Here is a 24,183-nt window from a genome sequence, read left to right on the forward strand (position 1 = left end):
GCAAAACCCAGTTTTCCTTAGAAAACCCCAAACCCAGTTTTGCTTAGAAATCAAAAGGAACAGAAGGGGAGATTTCCCCCCCCCCCCCTCTCACATACATCCTCCATAGACCACATCCAGTAACATAACTGTGAAGAGATTTATATAAATTGTCAGAGTTCGCACCACTCACAGAACTTGAGCTGAAGGGATTATTTATTTACTCGATGTATAGTCCGCCCTTCCCCATAATGGGCTCAGGGCGGATCACAAGCATGGTAAAACAATAAAACAGTAAAATCCAACAATAAAATCATAAAACCAGATGCTCGGCAAGGTCCAGAGCAGGGAAAGAAAGTAGACACACACATCTCCTTTCTTCTTCATGTCTGATGATTCATGAGGTTTGCTGGATCTCAAAAGAATATAAGAGCCTTGCTGGATCAAACCAGAAGTCCATCTTGTCCAGCAGCCTGTCTTACACGGTGGCTGACCAGTTGCTACGGAGGGACCAGGGGCTATGTCATGGCGACCAGTTACAGTTTCATGGAAATGGCTCGAGAATTACATTGGTGTGTATTTTTTTTCCAGGTTCCATGCAAGTTTCCAAGCAGAAAGGAAGAACATATTTGATTTGTGCAAGGCCCCTTAGCAACTGACAAAATGGGAAGTGACAATACAGAAGCATAAAAACAGGAACTTCTCAGAAAATAAACCAGGGCTGCTTTCGCATGGATGTTTACCTCCACCTGGCCTCTCGAATGGCAGTCTTCCTCAACCCCCCCCCCCCCACACACACACACTTCCTTACAACATTGATATGTCATCGTCCAGCTTCCAAGCTTTCTGATGCCTCACAGCTTGTATCTCACAGGACCAAATTTTTGAGGGGGGCAAAATTAAAAAATGACTCCCCCTTATGGGCCATTCTATCTTATGGTCCCATAGAATACAATGGGCTCCATACCCAATTTGGCGCCCCCCCCTCCGTCGGCTGCTGGGGCAAGTACCCCCCTCTGCCCCCCACTAGATCCAGCCCTGGTATCTCAGACCTGCTTTGGTATGCTCTATGAAAAGATCAACTCAGGTTTTCCCTCTAATCAGGGCTTTTTTTGTAGCAGGAACTCCTTTGCTTATTAGGCCACCCCCCCCCCCCCCACCGATGTAACCAGTCCTCCAAGAGTTTACAGGGCTCTTTGTTCAGGGCCTACTGTAAGCTCCAGGAGGATTGGCTACATCAGGGGTGTGTGGCCTAATATGCAAAGGAGTTTCTGCTACAAAAAATTCCCCTCAGGTTTTGTTCTCTTCCCTGCTATGCCAATAAAGGTTGCGTGTGTCTGTCAACACAGGCTTGGTCACCACCTTGTGGATAGGGAAGTATGGATCAGACTCCCCCACAACACTGGCACCATTGTCCCTCAACATTTTCCTTCATGTCTACTATTCCCTCCCCCCACCAGGGAGAATTTTTTCTGGGTTTTCTTTACATAAGTAGTTGCTATATTGATTTAACTAGGACCTTTTTTAAAAAATCAGACCCGGACAGCCCAGGCAAGCCCAATCTTGTCAGATCTCAGAAGCTAAGCAGGGTCAGCCCTGGCTAGTATTTGAAAGGGTAGCAAAGAATACAAGGGTGGCAGTCGGTACTCCCTCTAAGCTGCGGAGTTTTCTAAGCAAAAATTCTACTTTGTGAGGTACTGGAACTAGAAGTTGCCAGCTGCTGTATCAATTAAGTCTGCTCTGAGGCCATTTTTCCTGAGCTAAGGCAAAACTATGTAAACCAGAGGCTAAAAAACTAGCTCACACTAACTCTGCTTAGAGGGAACAGCGCAGTGCAGAGGCAGGCAATGGCAAACCATCTCTGAATGTCTCTTGTCTTGAAACCCCTCTGGGGTTGTCCTAAGTCAGCAGTAGGGCTGCCAAGGGTTCCCCTGCCCGGGAGGTTCCCAACCCGCTGGCCCACATTGGGCCGGCAGGGGGAACCTCCCCCAACATCGCCAGTGCAATGATGTCACCCAGAAGTGACGTCATCATGTCGGCGACATCACGCAGCAGCCACTCTAGTCGTTTCCGGGGGAACTCTATGGTTTTCCCGGACACTCTAGCCATTTGGGAGGGAAAACTCTATGGAAGCTGTGAGGGACTTGGCAACCCTAGTCAGCAGTGATTTGTTGGTGGGGGGCGGGGGAATGAAAGCTAGGAGAAGCCCTCCAAGAGTATGCAGTGGAGGAACTGGTGGGCATGTGGGTGTACCAGAGAATATACAGAGAATCCCTGGTGGGCACTTTGTGGGCACTGAGGATACTCCACATTCACAGCCGCAAAAAGGGCACAACAAGCAATTGTCTCCATGTGGAAGCAGCCTGCAAAATAATAAGTTAAAACTGAGATAGTTACTCCCAACTAGTTTTAACTAATTAAACAGTTGATTTCTTGGACCTTTGGAATATTTGGTAAAATTTATGAAATCTGATTATTTGTGGGATCGTTGGATCCATGGACTCAAGAATCATTAAGCTGGACTCAAGGAATTCCCAGTCCATGGAACACAGCTATAATATTCCTCAGAATATAGCTGATGTCCTCCTGAAACTGAGTGAAAAATCTGGCCCTTGATGATTTGGTCCCCAAAATGACGGTTGCCTCATAGCTTCCGAAGAGTCAAAATTAGCATCTGATATCTGAAATCTGATATCACACCCAGGATTCTTCATCATCTGTTAGCCCTGTTTTTCCTTTTGGCTTGACTATTTTCCTCCCAGAATCCCTGCTGTGTGAAGAGGATGGGCTGTACTGAGGGACCTCTTCTACACACCCTCCATTCCTTGAGGTGTTTTGCCTTATGTGGGTGACACAGTTCTGGGTTGGGCATTCGGAGTTGTGGGTCTTCACCTGGGCTTTGGCACTGGATGCTCTTTGGGCATTCTTGTGCGCCACTGGTTTGGGGATCTTTGATGGCCTCTTCCCAGGCCTGCTGTCCCTGCGTGGTCGGATCTTGGGACGTAACTTGAGCTTGTAAATAGATGGCACTCGTTCTGGTTTCTTCAGAGACCGTCTTGGCCTATCCTGAGGCAGCTGTGAGCTCTCTAACGAACTTGCTAGAGAACTAGTGTCTTTGTCAAATGTCACCTCAGGCTCAAAGGTGTTGCCATTTTCATGGACTTCTGCATGTCCTTCATGATTGCTGTTGTGAGCTGGTTCATTGCCTTTTGATTCAATAACGACATATTTCTCCTCATGAATGGCTCTCCTCTCCAAAGCCATCTGATTGGCCAGGTCTCCGTTCACCAGCAATGAGCTTAACTGAGGTGAATTTCTCTCAGATTCTGCAGGCTCCCCACGCAGTGTCTTGGACAGCTCTTGGATGACACTGTCATAATGAAGTCCTACCGGGGGCCATCTCGCCTCGCAGCCTGGCACATAGACTCCACTCCGAGGCACATCTTCACCATAACCCAAGGCCTTCTTAGCACTTGGCAAACAAGATAGGGTGTGTGTGGACAACCTTGGGCCATTACAATTGAAGGGTAGGGCATCCTTCCTTAGACCACAGTCTGTCCTAAAATCTCTCATCTGGTTCTCTTTGGGATGGGGACTGCCATAAGAATCTGCCTCCAGCTCCTTGATATTGGACAAAATCTCTTCCTCTAGACTCTGGTAGAGAGCTTGTTCTTCAGCCAGGTTGATGGGCAATGGTGTGTAGGCTCGTTCCTTCTCCTTGGGGTATCTGTGACTCCCTCTGCTGTCTTCACAAGGACCCTTGGGGGCTTCCCCCTCCCTCAACAATGCCCGAGAATCCTTTACTTTTTGTTCAGAGTCCGTTCTGCAGATTCTGACCCTCGAGTTATCAGAAAATCTACCAGGAGAGATCTCTAGATTGCCATTCTTGCTCCATCCCATGTGAGGACTAGCCCCATCTTTTGTGGCTGGTTCACTTTGCAAGAGGTCTTTATCCCTGTTTCGAAAGCAGAGCTCCCTCTGATAGGTCTTACTAGGAGTTGGGGGCCTGCAGGTCTTACTAGGAGTTGGGGGCCTGCAGGTCTTACTAGGAGTTGGGGGCCTGCAGGTCTTATTAGGAGTTGGGGGCCTGCAGGTCTTACTAGGAGTTGGGGGCCTGCAGAAAGTCGATCTGGCTTTCTCTGAGGTCTTAGCGCCGCTGTCCTGTTTGGGAACCTGACATGCTTGTTTTACTGGGGAAGGTGGCCGCTTTGTTAGGGGGGCCTTCCACCACCCTTCTGGCCCTGTTGCTTCTTCTCCCAGTCCTGTTGACCTTTCTAGCAGGGTCCTAGAAGCCTGCTGGGTACAAGGCTGAAAGCACTTGGACGAGCTGGAAGGGCGGACATGAGCGGAACCACACTGTACTTCCTGATGGACGTTTCCTGGCAACTGACATGAACGGTCCCTCTGCGTAGCTGCAGCAGATGGTGTCAACTTTTCAGCTTTCTCTTTCTGGAGATCTGCCGTTTGGATTCTCTTGGCCTCTCTCCCTAGTGATGTCTCCGCGAGGGCTTTCGAAGGATATAAGCTTGTGCTTCCATTCTGCTGGCAGAACAGATCTCGCGACGTCCCTCTTCCACCCTGGGCAACCTGTTTGGATGCTGGCTTTTCTTCAGGGGCCAGTAGCCCTGGAGAAGAAGCGGCCGGTCGTTCTTTCACTCTGCAAGAGAAAGTAATGTCAAAATTACAAAGGTGGGAATCACGACACAGATACACAACTTATGAACTTGCCTTCTTTGGAAATAGATTAGTGCCCTGTTTAGCCCACGGCCAACTGGCAGTGAAATACTTCTGGGGTTTTTCCCAGCTTGACAAATGATGGTACTTGGGCATAAATCCCTGCTTGGATTTAGATTTGGCAAAACTCAGTATAGTAAGGTGCATTTTTCTGTTTTGTTCTCTCTCTGCCCGTTTTTAGAATTTTTTTTCTTGTTTTCTACCTGTACATGCTGTTACAATTTCCCCCTCTAATAAATCTTTTAAAAGGGTTTTATTATCATTCTGTGCCTGGATTTTCAGAATGACATTTTGCCTACCTAAGTGTGCTATTCTAGTTGTGCCTACCATATTTGCACCCCAGTTAATTTTGGAGCTCCCGGTTTCATAAGAGGTCTGAATGGACGTCTCAAAAAAGGTGATTTATATTTAGGTGACTTCATTCACCCAGTGAACTACTTGAATGGAGGCGGTTTATAGTTTTTGAACATTTTGGATTTGGGGTTGGGTTAAGGATAAACAGCTTAGGGGGGTGGGGTGCAGGAATTTGGACTAGGAAGCACTCTGTACACCCCCTGGCTTTCCCACAGCCTTTCCTGTCATTTGCCAATCAGAACTTGGGGGTATAGTACTCTTAACCATGGAGGCTCCATTTTATTTTCATGTTCAGCATTTGTCAACAGACATAATGAACACAACTGCATTTCACTTTCAGGACAGCCTTAAATCATAGAATCATAGAATTGGAAGGGACTGTCAGGGTCATCCAGTCCAACCCCCTGCACAATGCAGGAATTTCACAAACACCTCCCCCTAAATTCACAAGATCAGCATTGCTGTCAGATGGCCATCTAGCCTCTGTTTAAAAACTACCAAGGAAGGAGAGCCCACCGCCTCCTGAGGAAGCCTATTCCACTGAGGAACATCTCTTTCAGGAAGTTCTTCCTAATGTTGAGCCAGAAACATTTCTGATTTAATTTCAATCCATTGGTTCTGGTCCTACCTTCTTGGGTAACAGAAAACAATTCTATCTGACAGCCCTTTGAGTACTTGAAGATGGTGATCATATCACCTCTCAGCTGCCTCCTCTCCAGGCTAAACATACCCAGTTCCTTCAACCTTTCTCCATAGGATTTGGTCGCCATACCCCTCACCATCTTCGTTGCCCTCCTCTGGACACGTTCCAGCTTATCTATATCGTTCTTAAAATGTGGTGCCCAAAACTGAACACAATACTCCAGTTGAGGTCTTACCAGAGCAAAGTAAAGCAGTCTTCAAGAAATAACCATCTCTCAGTAGGTCTTTTCATATAGAAGTTTGTGGGGCTTAAATTCAGCAGGAGCATACAGGAGAACAGCGCCTGAACCTCCAGCCAGGGTCTGCATGCAGCGGGGAGTTCTCTCCCCACTGCATGCAGATCCCAGGGCATATGCAAATGAGATATGCTGCTGAGCTCCTGCACCTTTTTTTCTACGAAATGACTCCTGGAGGTTTGCATGCCAGCCTGCAACATTCCTTGTCTTTTCAGGTTCGTGTCCTTGTTTTCAATTTGTCTTTCTTCTGTCTTTTCTTCTCCAGTTCTCTGTGCCTTCTCAAATCAGATCAAAGGTGGTTTGAGAAAGCACAGGAACATGAGGAGGAAAACATCGCAACAAATGGAGAACAAGGATATGAAGACGCTCAAAGAAAAACCACTGCAAATCAGCACTAAATCCGCAGGAAAAGCTCCCTTTGAAAGATCATTGGTCTGTCTTTCCTCCAGAGTGGATACAAATTCCTTCTAGGGATATCATTGGCATTAAAGCAATATGGTTTATAATTCAGGCACGAAACCACCTCATTCTTTTGCACTTCCCAAGAGTACAGTTGATTTGGTCAAAAATTACGTACACCTATGTTGTCGTTGCAACCAATTTACGATAACCCCGGCAAGGGGCTTTCAAGGCAAGTGAGAAGTCAGAGGTGGTTTGCTTCTGTCTTCTTCTGCAGGGCCTTTCTTGGTGGTCTCCTTTCCAAGTACTGACCCTGGTGAGGTTTTGAGATCTGACAAGATTGAGCTGCTAGACCAGGGGTGGCCAAACTTGCTTAACGTAAGAGCCACATAAACATCAGATGTTTGTGAGCCACAAGACATGAGAATGTTTAAGAGAGGGAAGGAAGGAAGGAAGGAAGGAAGGAAGGAAGGAAGGAAGGAAGGAAGGAAGGAAGGAAGGAAGGAAGGAAGGAAGGAAGGAAGGAAGGAAGGAAGGAAGGAAGGAAGGAAGGAAGGAAGGAAGGAAGGAAGGAAGGAAGGAAGGAAGGCAAATAGATGAGGGAGGGAGAGGTGGAAAGAAATCAACTTTAAATACATTCTCCAAGCCGTTTGATGGCTTGGCTTAGAGAAGCGATTTAAAAAGAGAATTGCCTTTTCCAGCCGACAGGGTGGTGGGGGCTTCGAGAGCCACACAACATGTGTGAAAGAGGCACATGTGGTTCCCAAGCCACAGTTTGGCCACCCCTGTGCTAGACCATGTTGCCAGCTAGAACCTAGGAGTGTGTTAAAAGAGTTTGTGCATGGGGAATCAACAAGCGGGAGCACATTCACCTGAGACTCTGGGAACTGCACTGGCTGCCAATAGTATACCGGATTCATTACAAGGTGCTGGTTATTACCTTTAAAGCCCTATATGGCCTAGGACCTGTTGAAGGAGGCCAGATTGAAATCAACTAGAGACAGGGCCTTCTCAATCATAGCCCCCTGCTGGTGGAACCAACTACCAGATGAAGTGAGGGCCTTGCGGAACCTGGTGCAGTTCCGCAAGGCCTGCAAGACTGTCCTCTTCCGGCTGGCATTCAATTGACTGGCGCCGGTATTTAAGAGCTGTGGAAGAAGGCACCAATTTAATAGTCTGTTTTTCTGTTTTAATTGTTTTAATCATTGTTATTTATTACCGAATATGTATTTTAATACTTATTAATTTTATTGTTTCTGGGATTTTATGCTGTAAGCTTCCCTGAGCCTGCTTCGGCAGGGAGGGCAGGGTATAAATCAAATAAATAAATAAATAAACAATCCATTTTGTCACAGATTATCCCCTTATCACCTGGCTGAACGAACCCTCCTGGGTTCTGAGTGCTCCTGGGACATCTGGACTCCTGAAATCTTCTTGCTGCTGCCACTGAGACTGGGAGGCGAAGACGACAGACTCTTCCGACTCGTGCCAAGAAGGTGGGCTGTGTAGGTCCTCCAGTCCACTGGGGGCAGTGGACTTTGGGACCTGCTCACAATTAAAGCAGGCTGAGGCATGTTGGGATTGTCTCGCCTGGGTGCTAGCCAGGCTGTAATTTCATGCTGCACCCTTGTAGCTTGTGCTCTCTGAAGGCTGGTGGTCTTCAAAGACTGCTTGTGAGCTGCAGAAATTAATTCAGAGGTCAGGGGGTTTTGCATCTAGGGGTAGGAGAGTTCCCACCCCCAGGATCTGTGCTTCCAACCTCTGCACAAACAGCAGAGAATCCAACTGGTAAAGCTTTCACTAACAGTGCCGAGGCAGACTTTCCCCATGGATGTTTCTGCCTCTTGGGCAGCTGTTAAAGTCTCAGTCCATTACAGGCAATAATTCTATCGAGGTGTATCTGCAGCATTTCCAACCCTTGCTAGCCACTGCCTGTTTCCCTTTCCCAGCTGGGAGAGAAGGAGGTTGACCAAGAGGCCACAAGTCCCGGTATGTGAAGTGCCTCCCAATAGGGTTGCCAGGTCTGTGTTGGAAAATACCTGGAGACTTTAGGGGTGGATCTGGGAGAGGGTGGATGAGGGGCCTCAGCAGGGCCTTTTTTGTAGCAGGAACTCCTTTGCATATTAGGCCACACACCCCTGATGTCACCAATCCTCCTGAAGCTTACAGTAGGCTCTGTACTAAGAACCCTGTAAGCTCTTGGAGGATTGGCGACATCAGGGGTGTGTGGCCTAATATGCAAAGGAGTTCCTGCTACCAAAAAAGCCCTGGGCCTCAGCATGATACAATGCCCTAGAGTCCACCCTTCAAAGCAGCCATTTTCTCCAGGGGTGCTGATTTCTGCCAACTGGAGATCAGTTGTAAAAGTGGGAGATCTCCAGGCCCCACCTGGAAGCTGGGAACCCTATCAGAATCCAAACAAACCTAGGGATGATGTAACACTTTGGATATTACTATAACAATGATGCAGGAGTCCACAACTGCATCGAGACTGTAGGCATTTCTGGAATTTTGGAAACAGACAGTGAACGTCACCACCACCAAGTGGCTGACGTGGAGGCTGGGGCCATGACAAAACAGCCGCCGTGGAGGCTGGCATCCATTACAAAATGGCTGCCATAAAGGACTGCACTAGGGTTACCAAGTCCTCCCTGGCCACTGGCCAAGTGCTGAGCTGTTCTAGTGGGGCAGAGTTTGCTCAGTTCAGCTGCTTCCTCAACTCATTCTGTTCTGCTTTGCTGAATATCTAGTATTGCCAACCTCCAGGTGGGGCCTGGAGGTCTCCTGGAACTGATCTCCAGGAGACAGAGGTCAGTTCCCCTGGAGAAAATGGCTGCTTTGCAGGGAGGACTCTATGGCATTATACCCCACTGAGGCCCCTCCCTTCTCCAAACCTCTCTCTCCCTCACCCCCAGGCTTCACTCCCTAAATCTCCTGGCATTTCCCAAACCGAGTTGGCAACCTACCAAGGGAACTGTCCAGTCCTCCCAGCAGTCCTTGTTTCTCTCCTTCTGCAGAACAGGTATGCCCTCTAGTGGCCATGAGTGGACCCGCTACAGAAAAGTTGCTTGCCTTATTACGTTGCTAGGATTCTGGACTCCTGCTTGGAGGGTAAATATTATTCTTTCCTGATCTCCCCCATCAAACAGCTGCCCAAGGCTCTGAGAAAGGATTGGCTGCAGGGCAGGCAAGCCTCCCCTCTTTTCTGAGTCCAGCCCCTGTCCCAGACACCTTTCAAAAGACCAGATAATCGCTTTCATGAGCAAACGTGCAGGCACCAACGTGTGCTTATACACAACGTGTGCTGGGTACACAAATCTATGCACTAAGCTGTTTGTTCAGAATGGAACAGAGCAGGATCTGTCACTCTAAGCCATGCCCAAAGAAGCGAGGGCGCATTTCACGGCTGCTCTTTCGGCACTCCCTTCTTTCTGTCTGCTTTCAGGTTTCTGCGTTACAAATCCCATTGTGTTGTTTCTTGAAAGCCCGTCCTGTTGACCGTATTTGACTTACATAATCTGCCTTGAAGCTCCACAAGAAAGGCAGACTAAAGAGTAATGTAAAATAAATAAATGCCTAACACGTTTTCATCCTGCCTTTCATACAAGATGCTCAGTGCATAGGCATGTTACTTCTCTGTTTTTCACAACGGTGTGAGACAGGTTATGTCTTTGTTCATTGCAACATTATGGAGCCCAGGGGGGCATACAAGATGTTCCCAGAGGTCTGTCTCTAATCCAGGCACTGACTACATCCTACCCTGCTCAGCTTCAGCAAGAGGGCTGTTATCAGTCACCTTCTGGTCATATGGTAGCAGGGCTTTTTTTTGTAGCAGGAACTCCTTTGCATATTAGGCCACACACCCCTGATGTAGCCAATCCTCCAAGAGCTGACAGGGATTTAAGCTTCAGGAGGATTGGCTCAATCAAGGGTGTGTGGCCTAATATGCAAAGGAGTTCCTGCTACAAAAAAAGTCCTATATCGTAGGTAACATTTCTGACAGCCCTGAAATGCTTTTTTGCTGAATTAAAATGGGCTCACATCCCTGTGTCACAACCACAGAGGCTGTGCGCAAAGATTTGTGTGGTCTATCGGGGGTAAACTTCCTGTGCTTCTGTATGAGTCTCTCTAGTTAAATGTGCCTTCTAATTCAAAAAGGGAAGCTGAGAGAAGCAGCTCATGTAGAGATGCAGCAGGCAGCCTCCATGGAGAATTTATTGTATCGATTTATTCAAAGCTTTTTCATATTAAGCCACACCCCTGATGCCAAGCCAGCCGGATCTGCATTCCTGTGTGTTCCTGCTCAAAAAAACCCTTGGATTTATTTCCTGGCTTCATTTCTATCCAGCCTTTCTCTCACTAGAGACCCAAAGCAGTTTACATCATTTTCCTTTCATCTATTTAATTCTCACAACAACCCTGTGAGGTAGATTAGGCTATTTCTGCTAGATTCAAGCCCAGGAACACCTTAGAGGCCAACAAGGTATCAGCTTTTGAGATTCAAAGTTCCCTTCATTAGATATCCAGTATTTCTACTGTCTGTGTTTTGAGGATGATAAGATCAGTTACCTCTGATTCTGAAAACTGTAGAATTGCTTGCCCCCAGTGGAACCTGCCGGTGGTATCTCTGTATGAGTCACTGCTCCCTGAAGGGGAGATATGTCTAAATTACCAGAGTCCACCAGAGTCTGACTGGAGGATTGCCAACCCAGAACACTGACTCATGCAGAGACACTGGGAAATGGACATCTTGGGTTCCTCCTGGACCCCTTTAACTATTAAATGAAATCATTTCTCATGCCACCCACTTTGGGTTTCTAGAAGTGAACGTAGGATTCAATAGGGGAATTGTTCTTTGGAATAAGAGATGCGTACACAGTCTTACTTTACATTAAGAGGTACAAGGAGACGTACACAGCGAGGTGCATCGACAGGGGTCGTGCTTATCCAAGTAATGCTCCAGAGTGTCCCAGCCGCCACCCACTCGCACCATGACGTGATTCCGCAGGATCTAGAGCAAGCCAAACACACCAGAGTGAATGAATGAAATTGAAATGGATAGATGTCATAAGAACATAAGCGACGCCATGTTGGATCGGCCCAATGGCCCATCCATTCCAACACTCTGTGTCACACAGTGGCCAAAACCCAGGTACCATCAGGCGGTCCACCACTGGGGCCAGAATACTAGAAGCCCTTCCACTGTTGCCTCTCCCAAGCACCAAGAATACAGAGCATCACTGCCTCAGACGGAGAGTTCCATCTATACCCTGAGGCTAATAGTCACTGATGGCCCTCTGCTCCATATGTTTATCCAATCCCCTCTTGAAGCGGTCTATGATTTTAGCTGCCACCACATCTTGTGGCAGTGAATGTCAGGGCTATATGCAAGAGAATTGTCATGCCTCCTTCAAGCTATCCAAACGTGAATTTTGTGAAGCTGCATGGCTGTGAGAATGTATTAATCGGGACCCCAAAAAGGAAAATTTTCGTGTATGTGTGAATAATTAGACCAATAGAACTATCCTTAAGTGGAATAGGACTGCCTGATGAAGCGCTACGCTCTGAAATGCACCAAGACATCCGGAAATCACATTGTATATCTCAGAAGAAGAAGATATTGGATTTATATCCCGCCCTCCACTCCGAAGAGTCTCAGAGCCGGTCACAATCTCCTTTACCTTCCTCCACAACAGACACCCTGTGAGGAGGTGTCTATACATCAGATTATATCTATTTGGGAATATTACCAGTCAAAGTACCTGGAGGAGGTTTTTCTGCCACATTTCAAGGACATTGTTTATAACTGAGCCTTTTGGACTTTTGATACTTGTTATTGGTTTGTTATGTGTTGTTGATATTGGAAAAATAATTTTTGCAGGATTTTGTAGCAATATTGAACGGTTTCTTTGTAGTTATTTCTTAGGTACTTCGTTATCCATGCACCCATGCAATGAGGGAAGATAGCTGAAAACACGCAGGAAGATTGTGCACAGATCAGGTTTACAGAAAGGAAACAGTTCCCATGTCCTATCTTTTCATCACTCCTTTGAGTGACCAAGAGATACTGCTGAAGAGCTGAGCCCTGAAGATTGGAGAGCTCCTTTGTGTGGTGAGGAAAAGCTTGGAAGAAATTGATCTTTATTTATTTACTTATTTTACTTATTGTTTGCCTGTCTTGTTAAGACTCAGGCAGCCTAATGAAATGGTGCAGTAGGAAATGGCGCAGTAAAAAAAATACAACAGGACAATAACACATGCCATTAGGGAAACTATGCAATAAAAACAAGTACATTCCACCTGATAAAAAATACACCTGGGGGAGGGAACACCTGAAACTTTCAGACATTAAAATTTCAATTCTATTCCTTTTATCAAAAGAGCACTCTAGAACAATGCCGTTTCATCGAACAGTACCTCTTTACTATCACCTTATTTCCTATATAAAAATGCCCTGAACGTGATGTCTTCCTAATAAACGGAAATTCATGTAAGCCTCTTGTGGAAACCCAAGAGCATTTGAGTGACTATGAAGAAGAAGAAGACTGCAGATTTACACCCCGCCCTTCTCTCTGAATGAGAGACTCAGAGCAGCTTACAATCTCCTATATCTTCTCCCCCCACAGCAGACACTCTGTGAGCTGGGTGGGGCTGAGAGGGCTCTCACAGCAGCTGCCCTTTCAAGGACAACTCTGCAAGAGCTATGGCTGACCCAAGTTCATTCCAGCAGCTGCAAGTGGAGGAGTGGGGAATCAAACCCGGTTCTCCCAGATAAGAGTCCACGCACTTAACCACTACACCAAACTGGCTCCCCATACTCATGCCACAGACTTTGGGTTTCTAGAAATGAACGTAGGATTAAATAGGGGAATTGTTCTTTGGAATGAGAGATGCGTACACAGCCTTTCTTTACAAAGTTAGCTTCCAAAGTGTCCCAGGAAGAACAATTCAGAACAATTCCCTGCTTACACCTGACGTAACTGTATTAAGAACACCTTTCTTGGGAGTATTCAGAAACACAATATAGGGTTGCCAGCTCTGGGTTGAAAATATCTGCAGATTTTAGGGGTGGAGCCATGGAGGGTGGGGTTTGGGGAGGGAATAGACCTCAGCAGGGCATAATGCCATGGAGGGCCCCCCCCCCAAAGCAGCCATTTTTTTCCCCAGGGAACTGACCTCTGTAGTCTGGAGATGTTTTAATTCCAGATCTCCTGGTGCCACCTGGAGGCTGGCAACCCTATTTATCACCTCCAAAAATCCCAGTTTCCTCCTCCTCCATATGTAGACCAAGCTTCAGGTGGCTTCTTGAAAGGATTGGGGCGATTCTTGGAGAATACATCTGCCAATAGTTATTCGACATACTGTATCTCGATGGCGCCTCTATGTGCTGAAGGGTTTTACCTCTGCCATCCCAAGAGAAGGTTGTCTGTTTCAGCCTTGGCCTGCGAGCTGCCCTCCCTATTTATGCCCTGCTTCTTGATCCAATTGACTTCCCCACCAGCCAACAAAATGGCTCAAAATCAGCACTTTGAAACACAAGTCAATGAAAGCATCTATTACAGCCGTTGAAAGAAGGCAAACAATTTCTGGTTGGCTTACAGCGACTCTAAACATGTTTATTTCTGCCTGGGTTGCGTGTTGCATATAATTATGAAAAACGTGCTTGCTGAAATGCACAGAGATTGTTTTGAAGGAAATGTTTTTATTTTATTGTATTGTATTTGGGACAAGACTGCCATGGGGGTTGCTCACGTTTATCACAAACCTTGCATGGAGAGAACTTAGAGGATCTTGGATCTAATTTGGGAGAAGCATTATTGTAAAATGAATGTGCACATTTGGTCTAATGCAAGAAGTTTGTTGGGTGTGAAGCACTGTGCAATGTCTTTTTGTACAGATCGAGGCTTGCCAACTCCTGTCCTCAGTCCCAATCCAGCACCCTTGATTATTTGAAGAACAAGAGGAAACACTGGAGAGAAAGAATGACGTAGACAGTGATGCTCAAAGGTGGCAATTCCTAGAGCTTCACCTGGAGGTGACACAACTCCTGGGCAGAAGGCTGAAGAGCCACTTCTGACATCAACTTTTGGGTGACTGTCTAAGAATCTCTACAGTCTATACAACCTTTACCATAGAGATAGGGCAAACTCCTAGACTGTCATGGAGGATATGCTGTCACATCCCTTGAAACACCACCCTCCCCAGGCAACACCCCCCAAGAGCCAGTTTGGTGTAGTGGTTAAGTGTGCGGACTCTTATCTGGGAGAACCGGGTTTGATTCCCCACTCCTCCACTTGCACCTGCTAGCATGGCCTTGGGTCAGCCATAGCTCTGGCAGAGGTTGTCCTTGAAAGGGCAGCTGCTGTGAGAGCCCTCTCCAGCCCCACCCACCTCACAGGGTGTCTATTGTGGGGGAGGAAGGTAAAGGAGATTGTGAGCCGCTCTGAGACTCTTCGGAGTGGAGGGCGGGATATAAATCCAGTATCTTCTTCTTCTTCAAATCTCCCAACATTTTTTGCTAGTGCGAAGCTGCTATACACCAGTACTCCAGAGGGGGCAGTAGAGCTAGTAAACTAGATTGGCCAGGTTCTTCTGTACCCCTCCTCTTGTATGCTCTGTTTACCCAGATTGCTGCTCTCAGGAGATTTCCTTCCATCTGCCTAAACTGCTTCTTTTCCTGCTTCTTTGTCTGACCTCTGTGAGGACCAGATGTGCTCTCCATTCTGCTTTAGAAAGATAGGATGGTGCGGTCATCACTTGGCAAATGACAGAACCATACTGAACTTTGGCGGACCGGGGGGCAGAGTGGATTCTCTAACTCATTCTACTGTTTCAAATTTGTTCTCAATAATTTGATCTCAGGCTATAGTTGTCCCTGTATAGCATGCTCCCTTATGCAGGCCATTCCATATAGAGACTTGCGGGAAGGCAAATGAAATTTTGGATAGCAGTATCCGAACAGACATCAATATTGAATTTGGGCACAATTTCTATGAGCGGAAAGTGCCGTCAAGTCACAGCTAACATGGTTGATCTCTGGTGGGGTTTTCAAGGCAAGAGGCAAACAGAGGTGGTTTGCCTTTGCCTGCCTCCGGGTAGCGACTCTGGTACTCCTTGGAGGAATCCCATCCAAATATCAGCCAGGACTAACCCTGCTTAGCTTCCAAGATCTGATGTGCTCAGTTTAGCCTGGGCTATCTTACTCAGGGCTCAGTTCTTCACATACCCCAGTCTCAAGCCATGTAGGGCTAAGCATACTCAGGGGTCATTTTGTAGAAAAATAGGTGGTGGAGCTCATTAGCATAACTCATTAGCATATGCCACCACCATCCACCAGCCAAAAGCAACCTGATGCAAGAAAGGAGAGCCTCAGGCGAGCGAGGCCTGCTTGGGCTGGCTAGAGATCCAGTCAGTCCAAGCAGGCCTCACTCACCGGGGGCTCTCCTTGGTCGCCCCTTCCCCAGTCAAAAGGCCAGCAAGCCACCTACCACCCAAAATCACATAAGAAGTGGAGAAAAGGTGGCACAGGCTTCTGCAGGGGTTAAAGGGGGCTGCTGGGGGCATGGCAAAGCTCCTGGTGACATAAGAAGTGGAGAAAAGGTGGCACAGGCTTCTGCAGGGGTTAAAGGGGGCTGCTGGGGGCATGCCAAAGCTCCTGGTGGCTGGCTGGATGCCTGCTCTCCTAATCCAGGGATTGTTATTTATTTATTTATTACATTAAATTTCTATCCCGTCCTCTCTGCAAGCCGACTCAGGGTGGCTAACAACATTCATTTCGCAAGTTAAAATCAATAAAAAACCAATAAAACATATTTACAATTTTTAATTTTTAAAAAAACCATTTCATGGCGCTGTATCACTACAGTATACAATACAAGCGAGTTCTTTCTTCCAGATGGTGATCACCTGGTACTCTATATGACGTCAGGTGGCAGCTCTCTCCTGGTTAGATATCAAAGGCCTGTCGAAACAATTCGGTCTTGCAGGCCCTGCAGAAAGTGGAGAGAGCCCGCAGGGCCCTTATGGCCTCTGGGAGAGCATTCCGCAATTCTGGTGCTGCCACTGAGAAGGCCCTAGCTCGTGTTGAACGTAACCTAGCTTCCTTTGGTCCAGGGATGGACAATAGATTTTTTGTCCCTGAACGCAGTGCTCTCTGGGGAAGCTATACCTACTATTCAATGGACAAGGTAGGTAGGTGGGGGAAGGGGGGCCATTAGAAAGGTTCAGGAGTTGTGCTCCTGTGAGCTCCTGCTGAATTCAAGGCCTGAGTATACTGCACTTCCTTCCCTCGTGTAAATGTTGGAGTGAGCAACTTAGCTTGCCTGGAATCGGGGAGGGGTGCATATGCACTACGTAACTCTAATGAGGTGCCTCTCTTTCCTTGAGAGCTGCCCTCTGACCTCTCCTCTTGCTTTACATGGCCTTCCATGGAGACACAGGTCTCTGCATGTTTCTCCTGCGGGACAAGCTGGCCATTTGTGAGAGGGAAAGTGCTCTTTAGATTAGGCTTCTTTCTCTTCTTTTGAAGGCAACTTAAACGTGAACTGGATCTGCTTGAATAAATGTTAAGTTTACCTTTTTTGCAATCCACTTCATAGGATCATAGAGTTGGAAGGGACCTCCAGGGTCATCTAGTCCAACCCCCTGCACAATGCAGGCAACTCACAAACACCTCCCCCTAAATTCACAGGATCTAAATTCACTTCTTGGGCGATTTATTTCCTGTGCTCATAGATTTATTTCTATGCCTGGGCAAGCTCTGCTATATCCCAGTAGTATACACATGCAGGCATACATTCTATTTATCCAGGGCTTTTTTTTTTTAGCAGGAACGCGAAGAAACACAGTTCTGGCTGGTTTGGTGTCAGAGGGTGTGGCCTAATATGCAAATGAGTTCCAGCTGTGCCGTTTCTACAATAAAGACCTACGTGAAATGATGGCGCTGTCAGGGGGTGTGGCCTAATATGCAAATGAGTTCCTGCTGTTTTTTTTCTACAAAACCCCTCTTTGTACTTATCTATGTTATTTGAATATTTAGACCCTGCTTTTCTTCCTAGCGGGGACCCAAAGTGACTAGCAAGGTTGTTCTCCCCACTTCCATTTTATCTGCTCAACAACAACCCTCTGAGGTAGGTTTACACTGAGAGAGCAACTGGTCCAAAAGCACCCAGTGAGGATGCATGGTAGAGTGGGGACCAGACCCTGAGTCCCCCAGATCCAAATCTGACGTTCTAACCCTTCTGGAGAAGGTAACAAAGTACAACGTGTTTGCTAGTGCTGGAAAGGTTCCAAAAAGAGCGACTAGGACTTCATGGAGGCCTCTGGAACAGTTACCCCTTCCAGTCGAACATGCACAGACCAAGCAAGCGTCTCTGATCAGCCGTGGGGCCTCTGCCCACCCATGATGGGCTTCAGCAAATGCCCAACCATGCTGATCTTTGACACTGACTCCCCAGCCAACAGTACCGGCACTCAGTGCTTTCTAGATCCTTTTCTTTCAGCCTGGATCTTTCTGCTGGAGCAGACTGAGAAGATAATGTAGGCCCAGAACAAACCAAGCTGTATGGCCCCTGGGATTCTACAAGCTAGACCACCAACCCACTGGGAAATTTCCCTGTAAGTTCAGTGGCCAGTCTGCACCTTCTTTCAGCCTTCCTCCCAAGCAGTGCATCAGCCGAACAGGTACCTTTCATCCAGACTCACCCGGACAAAAATGAGAGTGTTGGAGTCGCCCACGCGGTACTTCCCCTCGGACACTTTGATCATGGAGAACTGAACTGGACAAGTGCAGCGGCTGACCAGGTGCTGGACCTTAGCGGAAAGCAGAGGAATTAGGATCAGCCAGAGACGGAGGGAAGAACGGCAGCTGGCTGCTGCTGCGGGAAGTGCAGGGGAAAGGAAGCGTTGCCAGAGTTTTGTGCAAATGTATACAGACAGGCCTCAGGTCAGTTCAGCATCCTAAACGGGTTGCAGGAGTGCAACACCCTGAAATTTCTACAATGTCCCACTGCAAGGAAGGCCCATGGGCCCTAGGGTTGCCAACTCTGAGTCGGGAAAATTCCTGGAAATTTGGGGATAGAGCCAGAGGAGGAGAAGGGGTTGGCGACAAAAGGGACCTCTGCAGACTATTATGCCATGGAATCCATTCTCCAAGGCAGTGATTTTCTCCAAGGGAACTGATCTCTGTAGTCTGGAGGAGATCAGATGCAGTTCCAGAAGGTCTCCAGGCCCTGCCTAGAGGTTGGCAACTTTGCCAGTGGCTGCAGCAGAACTGAGGTTGTGTCCTGAGGAATGCCAAACAAGTGGTCGGCCTTTGCAGCTCCAACCAGTTCTGGGAACTGCCTCAAGAAGAAAAAGGTTAGTTTTGTACCCTGCTTTATACTACCTGAAGGAGTCTCAAAGTGGCTTACAACTGCCTTCCTCTCCTCTCCCCACAACAGGCACCTTGTAAGGCAGATTGGGGAGTTTGGAGAGAACTGTGACTGGCCCAAGGTCACCCAGCAGGCTTCACGTGGAGGAGGAGGGGGGAATCAAACCCAGTTCTCCAGATTAGAATCAGTTGCTCTTAACCACTACGCCAAACTGACTCTCAGGAGATCAACTAAAGAAAGGTCCTTGCCATTACGGGCAAGAACAGATCAGGGTTGCCAGTTCCGGGGTGGGAAGATTTTGGGGGTGGAGCCTGAGGAGGGTGGGGTTTGGAAAGAGGAGGGACTTGACTTAGGTCTAATGCCACAGGTTCCACCTTCCAGAGTGGCCATTTTCTCCAGGTGAATTGATCTCTGTCTCCTGGAAACCGGTTATAGTAGTGGGAGATCTCCAGCTACCACCTGGAGGTTGGCAGCCCTAAGCTCAGGCCTGGTTAGCATTTGGGTGGGAGACCACCAAGGAAGTCCACGGTTGCTAAGGAGAGGCAGGCAGTGGCAAATCACTTCTGAACATCTCTTGCCTTGAAAACCCTACAGGGCATCATATGTTGATTGCAACTTAAAGGCAACCCCCCCACCCCAAAACCCCACTTTGATTACCTACAGGGGGGGGAAATCAGGAAATAAATATTTTTCTAACAGCTCACCATTTTTGTTGGTGTGTGTGTGTGTGGGGGGGGTCACAATGCGACAGGAAGTTTTTTGGTGTACCACCAATGAAAACAGCCACCCGTATAGCCATACCATAGCAAACTTATATCTGCTGGCTCATGACAGCAGGCATGTGCTTGTTTGTTTGTTTCAGGTGTGCTTTACCTTCATCTCCTGCAGAAATCATCTCCTAATTTGGGAGGGGGTGGGTTTGACACCAAACTCAGAAGAAAATGGTGGGGAAAAATAGGTCGAAGGATTTTGGCGAGAAGACAGAAGCACATTCTCCTGCTCCCCCGCCCCCACACCAAATGCAGGGAGACAATATTTAAAATAAATAAATCTGTGATGTTTGGCATCTCTTTGGGATGGGATTCACAGGCCTGCCCAGAGATACATAACCCAGTGCTATTGTTCCCCTTAAGCTGAGTTAGCTCACAGATTTTGAGCCTCCAGCTCACACAATTTTGTCTTAGCTCAGGAAAAATAACCCCAGAGCACAACAATTTATGCAGTAGCCCACAACTTTAACACGAGTAGCTCACAAAGTAGAATTTTTGCTCACAAGACTCTGCAGCTTAGAGGGAACATTGTCCGGCACCCAGGCTTTCCTTACCATCTGGTCTAGGTTCTTGAAGTTCCGGGGTTGTCTTTGGGCCCTGGGGAGAGGTGGTTCCTCCGGTGGCAAATTCATGTCCTCCCGAATTTCCTCCTCGATCTCCTCCTCCATTTGGATTAAGATGGGGGCGCTCATGCCGAAGCGGGAGGCCCTCCGGGCCACTTCCAAGAGGCACAAGATGAAATGTTTCTCGTTCTTGCGCAACACGAGGTCCTCCGTCTCAAACATCAGGACTTCTGAAACAAACCAGACAGTCTGGGACGGACTCACAGGGAGGGTCAGAGGATCAATGGGAAAAGTGGTCACCTTTTGTAAAAATCCATTTGGCTGAATACTTTACTTTGACTTAATTTATGTAATATTACTTGGGTGTTGAGTTTATGTTGTATCATATTTTTAAGTTTTATGATTCTCTGTAAGCTGCTTGAGTTTATAAGACAGAATTTTGTAATTTAAAAAAAGTCAGTGCTGAGGGGGCAGGCCTTTTTTTGTAGAAAAAGCCCAGCAGGAACCTATTTGCATATTTTGCCACATCCCCTGACATCACCATTGTTTCACACAGGGTTTGTTTGTAGAAAAAGCTCAGCAGGAACTCATTTGAATATTAGGCCACACCCCTGATGCCAAGCTAGCCAGAGAGAGAGATTCAGTTTGGTGTAGTGGTTAAGTGTGCGGACTCTTTATCTGGGAGAACTGGGTTTGCTTCCCCGCTCCTCTACTTGCAGCTGCTGGAATGGTCTTGGGTCAGCCATAGCTCTGGCAGAGGTCGTTCTTGAAAGGGCAGCTGCTGTAAAAACTCTCTCAGCCCCACCCACCTCACAGGGTGTCTTTTCCAAGCCAGGGTGGTGGGGGCTTCAAGAGCCACACAATATGTATGAAAGAGCCACGTGTGGCTCCCGAGCCTCAGTTTGGCCACCCCTGCTTCAGACCAACATGGCTACCCCACCTGGATCTATAAAAATGTATCGATCTCCCAGTCTCAATATCTTTCTTCTGTGGGAGAGAGTTGACTAAGAGGGGAGCACCAAGAAAGCCACTAGAAACAAGATTGGCTGAGTTTGGCCTTCTCCATGTGCCAACTCCAAAGGAAGTGAGACTAGTGGGCATGTGGGAGAGATAAGGTTGGCAGCTCTGGAGATTTTGAAGGCTGAGATTTTAAGAGTGAAACTTGGGGAGGGACCTCAGCAGGGCACAATGCCATACAGTCCACTTTCTAAAGCAGCTGTTTTCTCAAGGGGAACTGATCTCAGTAACCTGAGTTCTCCAAGCCACTCATGGAGGCTGGCAACCCTAGGAGGCCCTTCTCCACGGTGGTCCCCAGGATCTAGAATACATACCAACAGAATACCATTGATGGACTCCTGGCGACATTACAAAAATCTTTCCAAAGGCCCTTGTGAGGCTCTATACATTATCCACCCAGATCTGGGTTGTTTGTGCCCAGTTTCATTTTGGATTTGAGGTGAGGGGGTCTATTGTACTTTTGTTGGGTAGGTTACACATCCAAACAATATCAGTCAGTTGGTGGCTGGGCTCAGCCCTGTAGCCAGGAGGTTTTCCTTGCGGGGGGCGGGGAGGGGGTGTGCTGTCAGGGGACAATTTAGCACAGTGGAGCTTCCTTCCAAGGAAACCTGCTATGTGGATTAGGCTGCACAAAGGAAGGGAGAAGTCACTCTTGAGTCTTCTTTTTTTGGGGGGGGGGGGGGGGGCTGAACTTTTTCCAGGTCAGGGCTAACCCTTTAGAAATGCTAAATGCTGGCCAGAGACAATGACATAGTCCTTCATACTTAAGAGAAGCCATGTTGGATCAGGCCAATGGCTCATCCAGTCCAACACGCTGTGTCACACAGTGGCCAAAAAACCATGTGCCATCAGGAGGTCCATCAGTGGGGCCAGGACACTAGAAGCCCTCCCACTGTTGCCCCTCCCCCAAGCACCAAGAATACAGAGCACTGCTGTCCCAGACAGAGAGTTCCATCAGTATGCTGTGGCTAATAGCCACTGATGGACCTCTGCTCCATATTTTTATCCATTCCCTTCTTGAAGCCGTCTATGCTTGTAGCTGCCACCACCTCCTGTGGCTGTGAATTCCATGTGTTAATCACCATTTGGGTGAAGAAGTACTTTCTTTTATCCATTCTAACCAACTACTCAGCATCTCCAGCTAACAATACTTTAGGAATGCTAATTACCTCCCTGACAATTGTCAGTTTTCAAACCTCCAGCTATGAGCAACAAGGGAAATGAAAACAGCTTTTACCTACAAAAGGGTTTTTCCTGCTCAGTCCTTCCATCTCTCCTACCAGAGCAGATGGGCATAATCAATCTTCTGGCCGGGCTGAGCAAACCGGGGAGGGAGTTTGCCTGGTGAGAGCCCTCTTGTAGCTACAGGCTGGGATGTAAGTGGGAGCACGGGATCCCCCAGTTTGGAGGCCCTCCTCTCGCTTCAGGGTCATCGGAAAGCAGCGGGGGAGGGAAATGTCTGCTGGGCACTTCATTATTCCCTATGGAAACCGATTCCCATAGGGTATAATGGAGAATTGATCCACCAATATCTGGGGCTCTGAGGGGGGGGCTGTTTTTAAGGTAAAGGCATCAAATTTTCAGCATAGCATCCAGTGCCTCTCCCTAAAATACCCTCCAAGTTTTAAAAGGACTGTACCAGGGGGTCCAATTCTATGAACCCCAAAAGAAGGTGCCCCTATCCTTCATTATTTCCAATGGAGGGAAGGCATTTAAAAGTTGTGTGTTCCCTTTAAATGTGATGGCCAGGACTCCCTTTGGAGTGCTTGTCACAACCTTGTTCCTGGCTCCACCCCAAAATCTCCTGGCTCCACCCCCTAAGTCCCCAGATATTTCTTGAACTGGACGTGGCAACTCTATGTAAGGTTGTCATCTTTTGGTTTGAAAACTGCTGTAGATTTTGTGGGTGGGGCCTGAGGGCAGGATTTGGGGAGGAAGGGAGGTCAGTAGAATATACTGCCATAGACTCCACTTCCAAAGCAGACATGTTCTCAAGAAGAACTGCTCTTCGTCATCTGGAAATTAGTAGTAACTCTGGGGGATCTCAAGACCCAACCTGGAGATTGGAAACCCTGCTGGGATGACTGCCTGGGTAAATTCACTCTCTGTTCTCTCAGGACAAAGGGGGAACTCAAAAGGTCAAGGGAGGGAAGAGTCTATTTTTTTCTTGCTGAAATTTTTAAGGAAGAAAGGTAAATGACGGATACACAAGGCACAAAAACAACACTGAGTTTCGATCCCTAGCTCCATACCTTTAATATCCATCTCCTTCCGACACCACTGAATGAAGTTAGACACGTTATCCCGGGCTTGGAATGTGCCTGGCTGAGCCAACTCATTACAGGTGACCTCACACATGGGCAACTGGAGTTTGTGGACCAAGCTTGGGTACTCCTGGCTGAAATCTCGAGCCACCTGGGTGATGTTGTTGGCATGGTGGCAGAGCACAGTGCCCGTCTCCAGGTTCTCCAAGAAGGAGCCCACATCGATTTCCAAATCATACAGTTCTTTCAGCCACTCTGCGAGGTCTTCCTTCATGGCATACAAGTACTGCTCGCTTGACTTGTAGGGGCGGATGCTCTTCATGGTAGCTTCGTGGATTCCTGACATCATAAGGAATCCCTGGAAGTGGTGGGGAATTAATATTCTCTCGACTCAGATAGAGGTATAATTCTGCCTTGTTGTCAAGGGGATTGCCACTTGGTCCTTGGAATCTGTCAACCCATCTCTTGAGTACCCCCCGGCTGTTTCTCATGCCATCACAACGGGGTTACCTTTGGAAAGAACACTCTTATCTGTTCCATAACACCCCCTTTCCCCATTTGCTGTCACCCAAGCAGAGCAAAAGTTGACCTCCCAGCTGGTAGGATCATACCTTCTAACAAAATACCAGAGAGACCAGAGTGTTGTCTCAGGAACATCTTCATCTCATGATTTCTCTTATCCTCATCTTTCCTTTTCCCCAGTCAGCGACTTCACCCAACGTGTTGCCCGGAGATCTTCATCTACAGAAGTTTTCACTGAGTGCTTCTCATTCATCCCCTAACAGTTCAACAAA

The 24,183-nt window shown here is 47.6% G+C and overlaps 1 protein-coding gene across 1 annotated transcript; it reads right to left on the minus strand.

Annotated features, from left to right (window-relative positions):
* Nucleotides 1–2,673: 2,673 nt before the first annotated feature.
* Nucleotides 2,674–23,735, minus strand: GAS2L2 (growth arrest specific 2 like 2). The gene is made up of 7 exons (XM_060259150.1): nt 23,378–23,735; nt 20,100–20,338; nt 18,108–18,215; nt 11,319–11,415; nt 7,776–8,082; nt 4,094–4,636; nt 2,674–3,985 (listed from the first exon to the last, which is right to left on the minus strand). The coding sequence occupies exons 1-7, from the start codon at nt 23,733–23,735 to the stop codon at nt 2,674–2,676; spliced, it is 2,964 nt and encodes a 987-aa protein (XP_060115133.1).
* Nucleotides 23,736–24,183: the final 448 nt, after the last annotated feature.

This window comes from Heteronotia binoei, chromosome 18, assembly GCF_032191835.1.
Source record: "Heteronotia binoei isolate CCM8104 ecotype False Entrance Well chromosome 18, APGP_CSIRO_Hbin_v1, whole genome shotgun sequence".
NCBI lineage: Eukaryota > Metazoa > Chordata > Lepidosauria > Squamata > Gekkonidae > Heteronotia > Heteronotia binoei.

Bases quoted from the DNA above. Each gene is read 5' to 3' on its own strand.
- GAS2L2 (XM_060259150.1), bottom strand. From the start codon at position 23,735: ATGTCAGGAATCCACGAAGCTACCATGAAGAGCATCCGCCCCTACAAG. The intron at 20,339-23,377 runs GTATGGAGCTAG...GGTTTGTTTCAG, and splicing joins GAAGGAGATGGATATTAAAG to AAGTCCTGATGTTTGAGACG. The intron at 8,083-11,318 runs GTACGTCTCCTT...TAATTTCTGCAG, and splicing joins CTGTCGATGCACCTCGCTGT to CTCACAAGCAGTCTTTGAAG.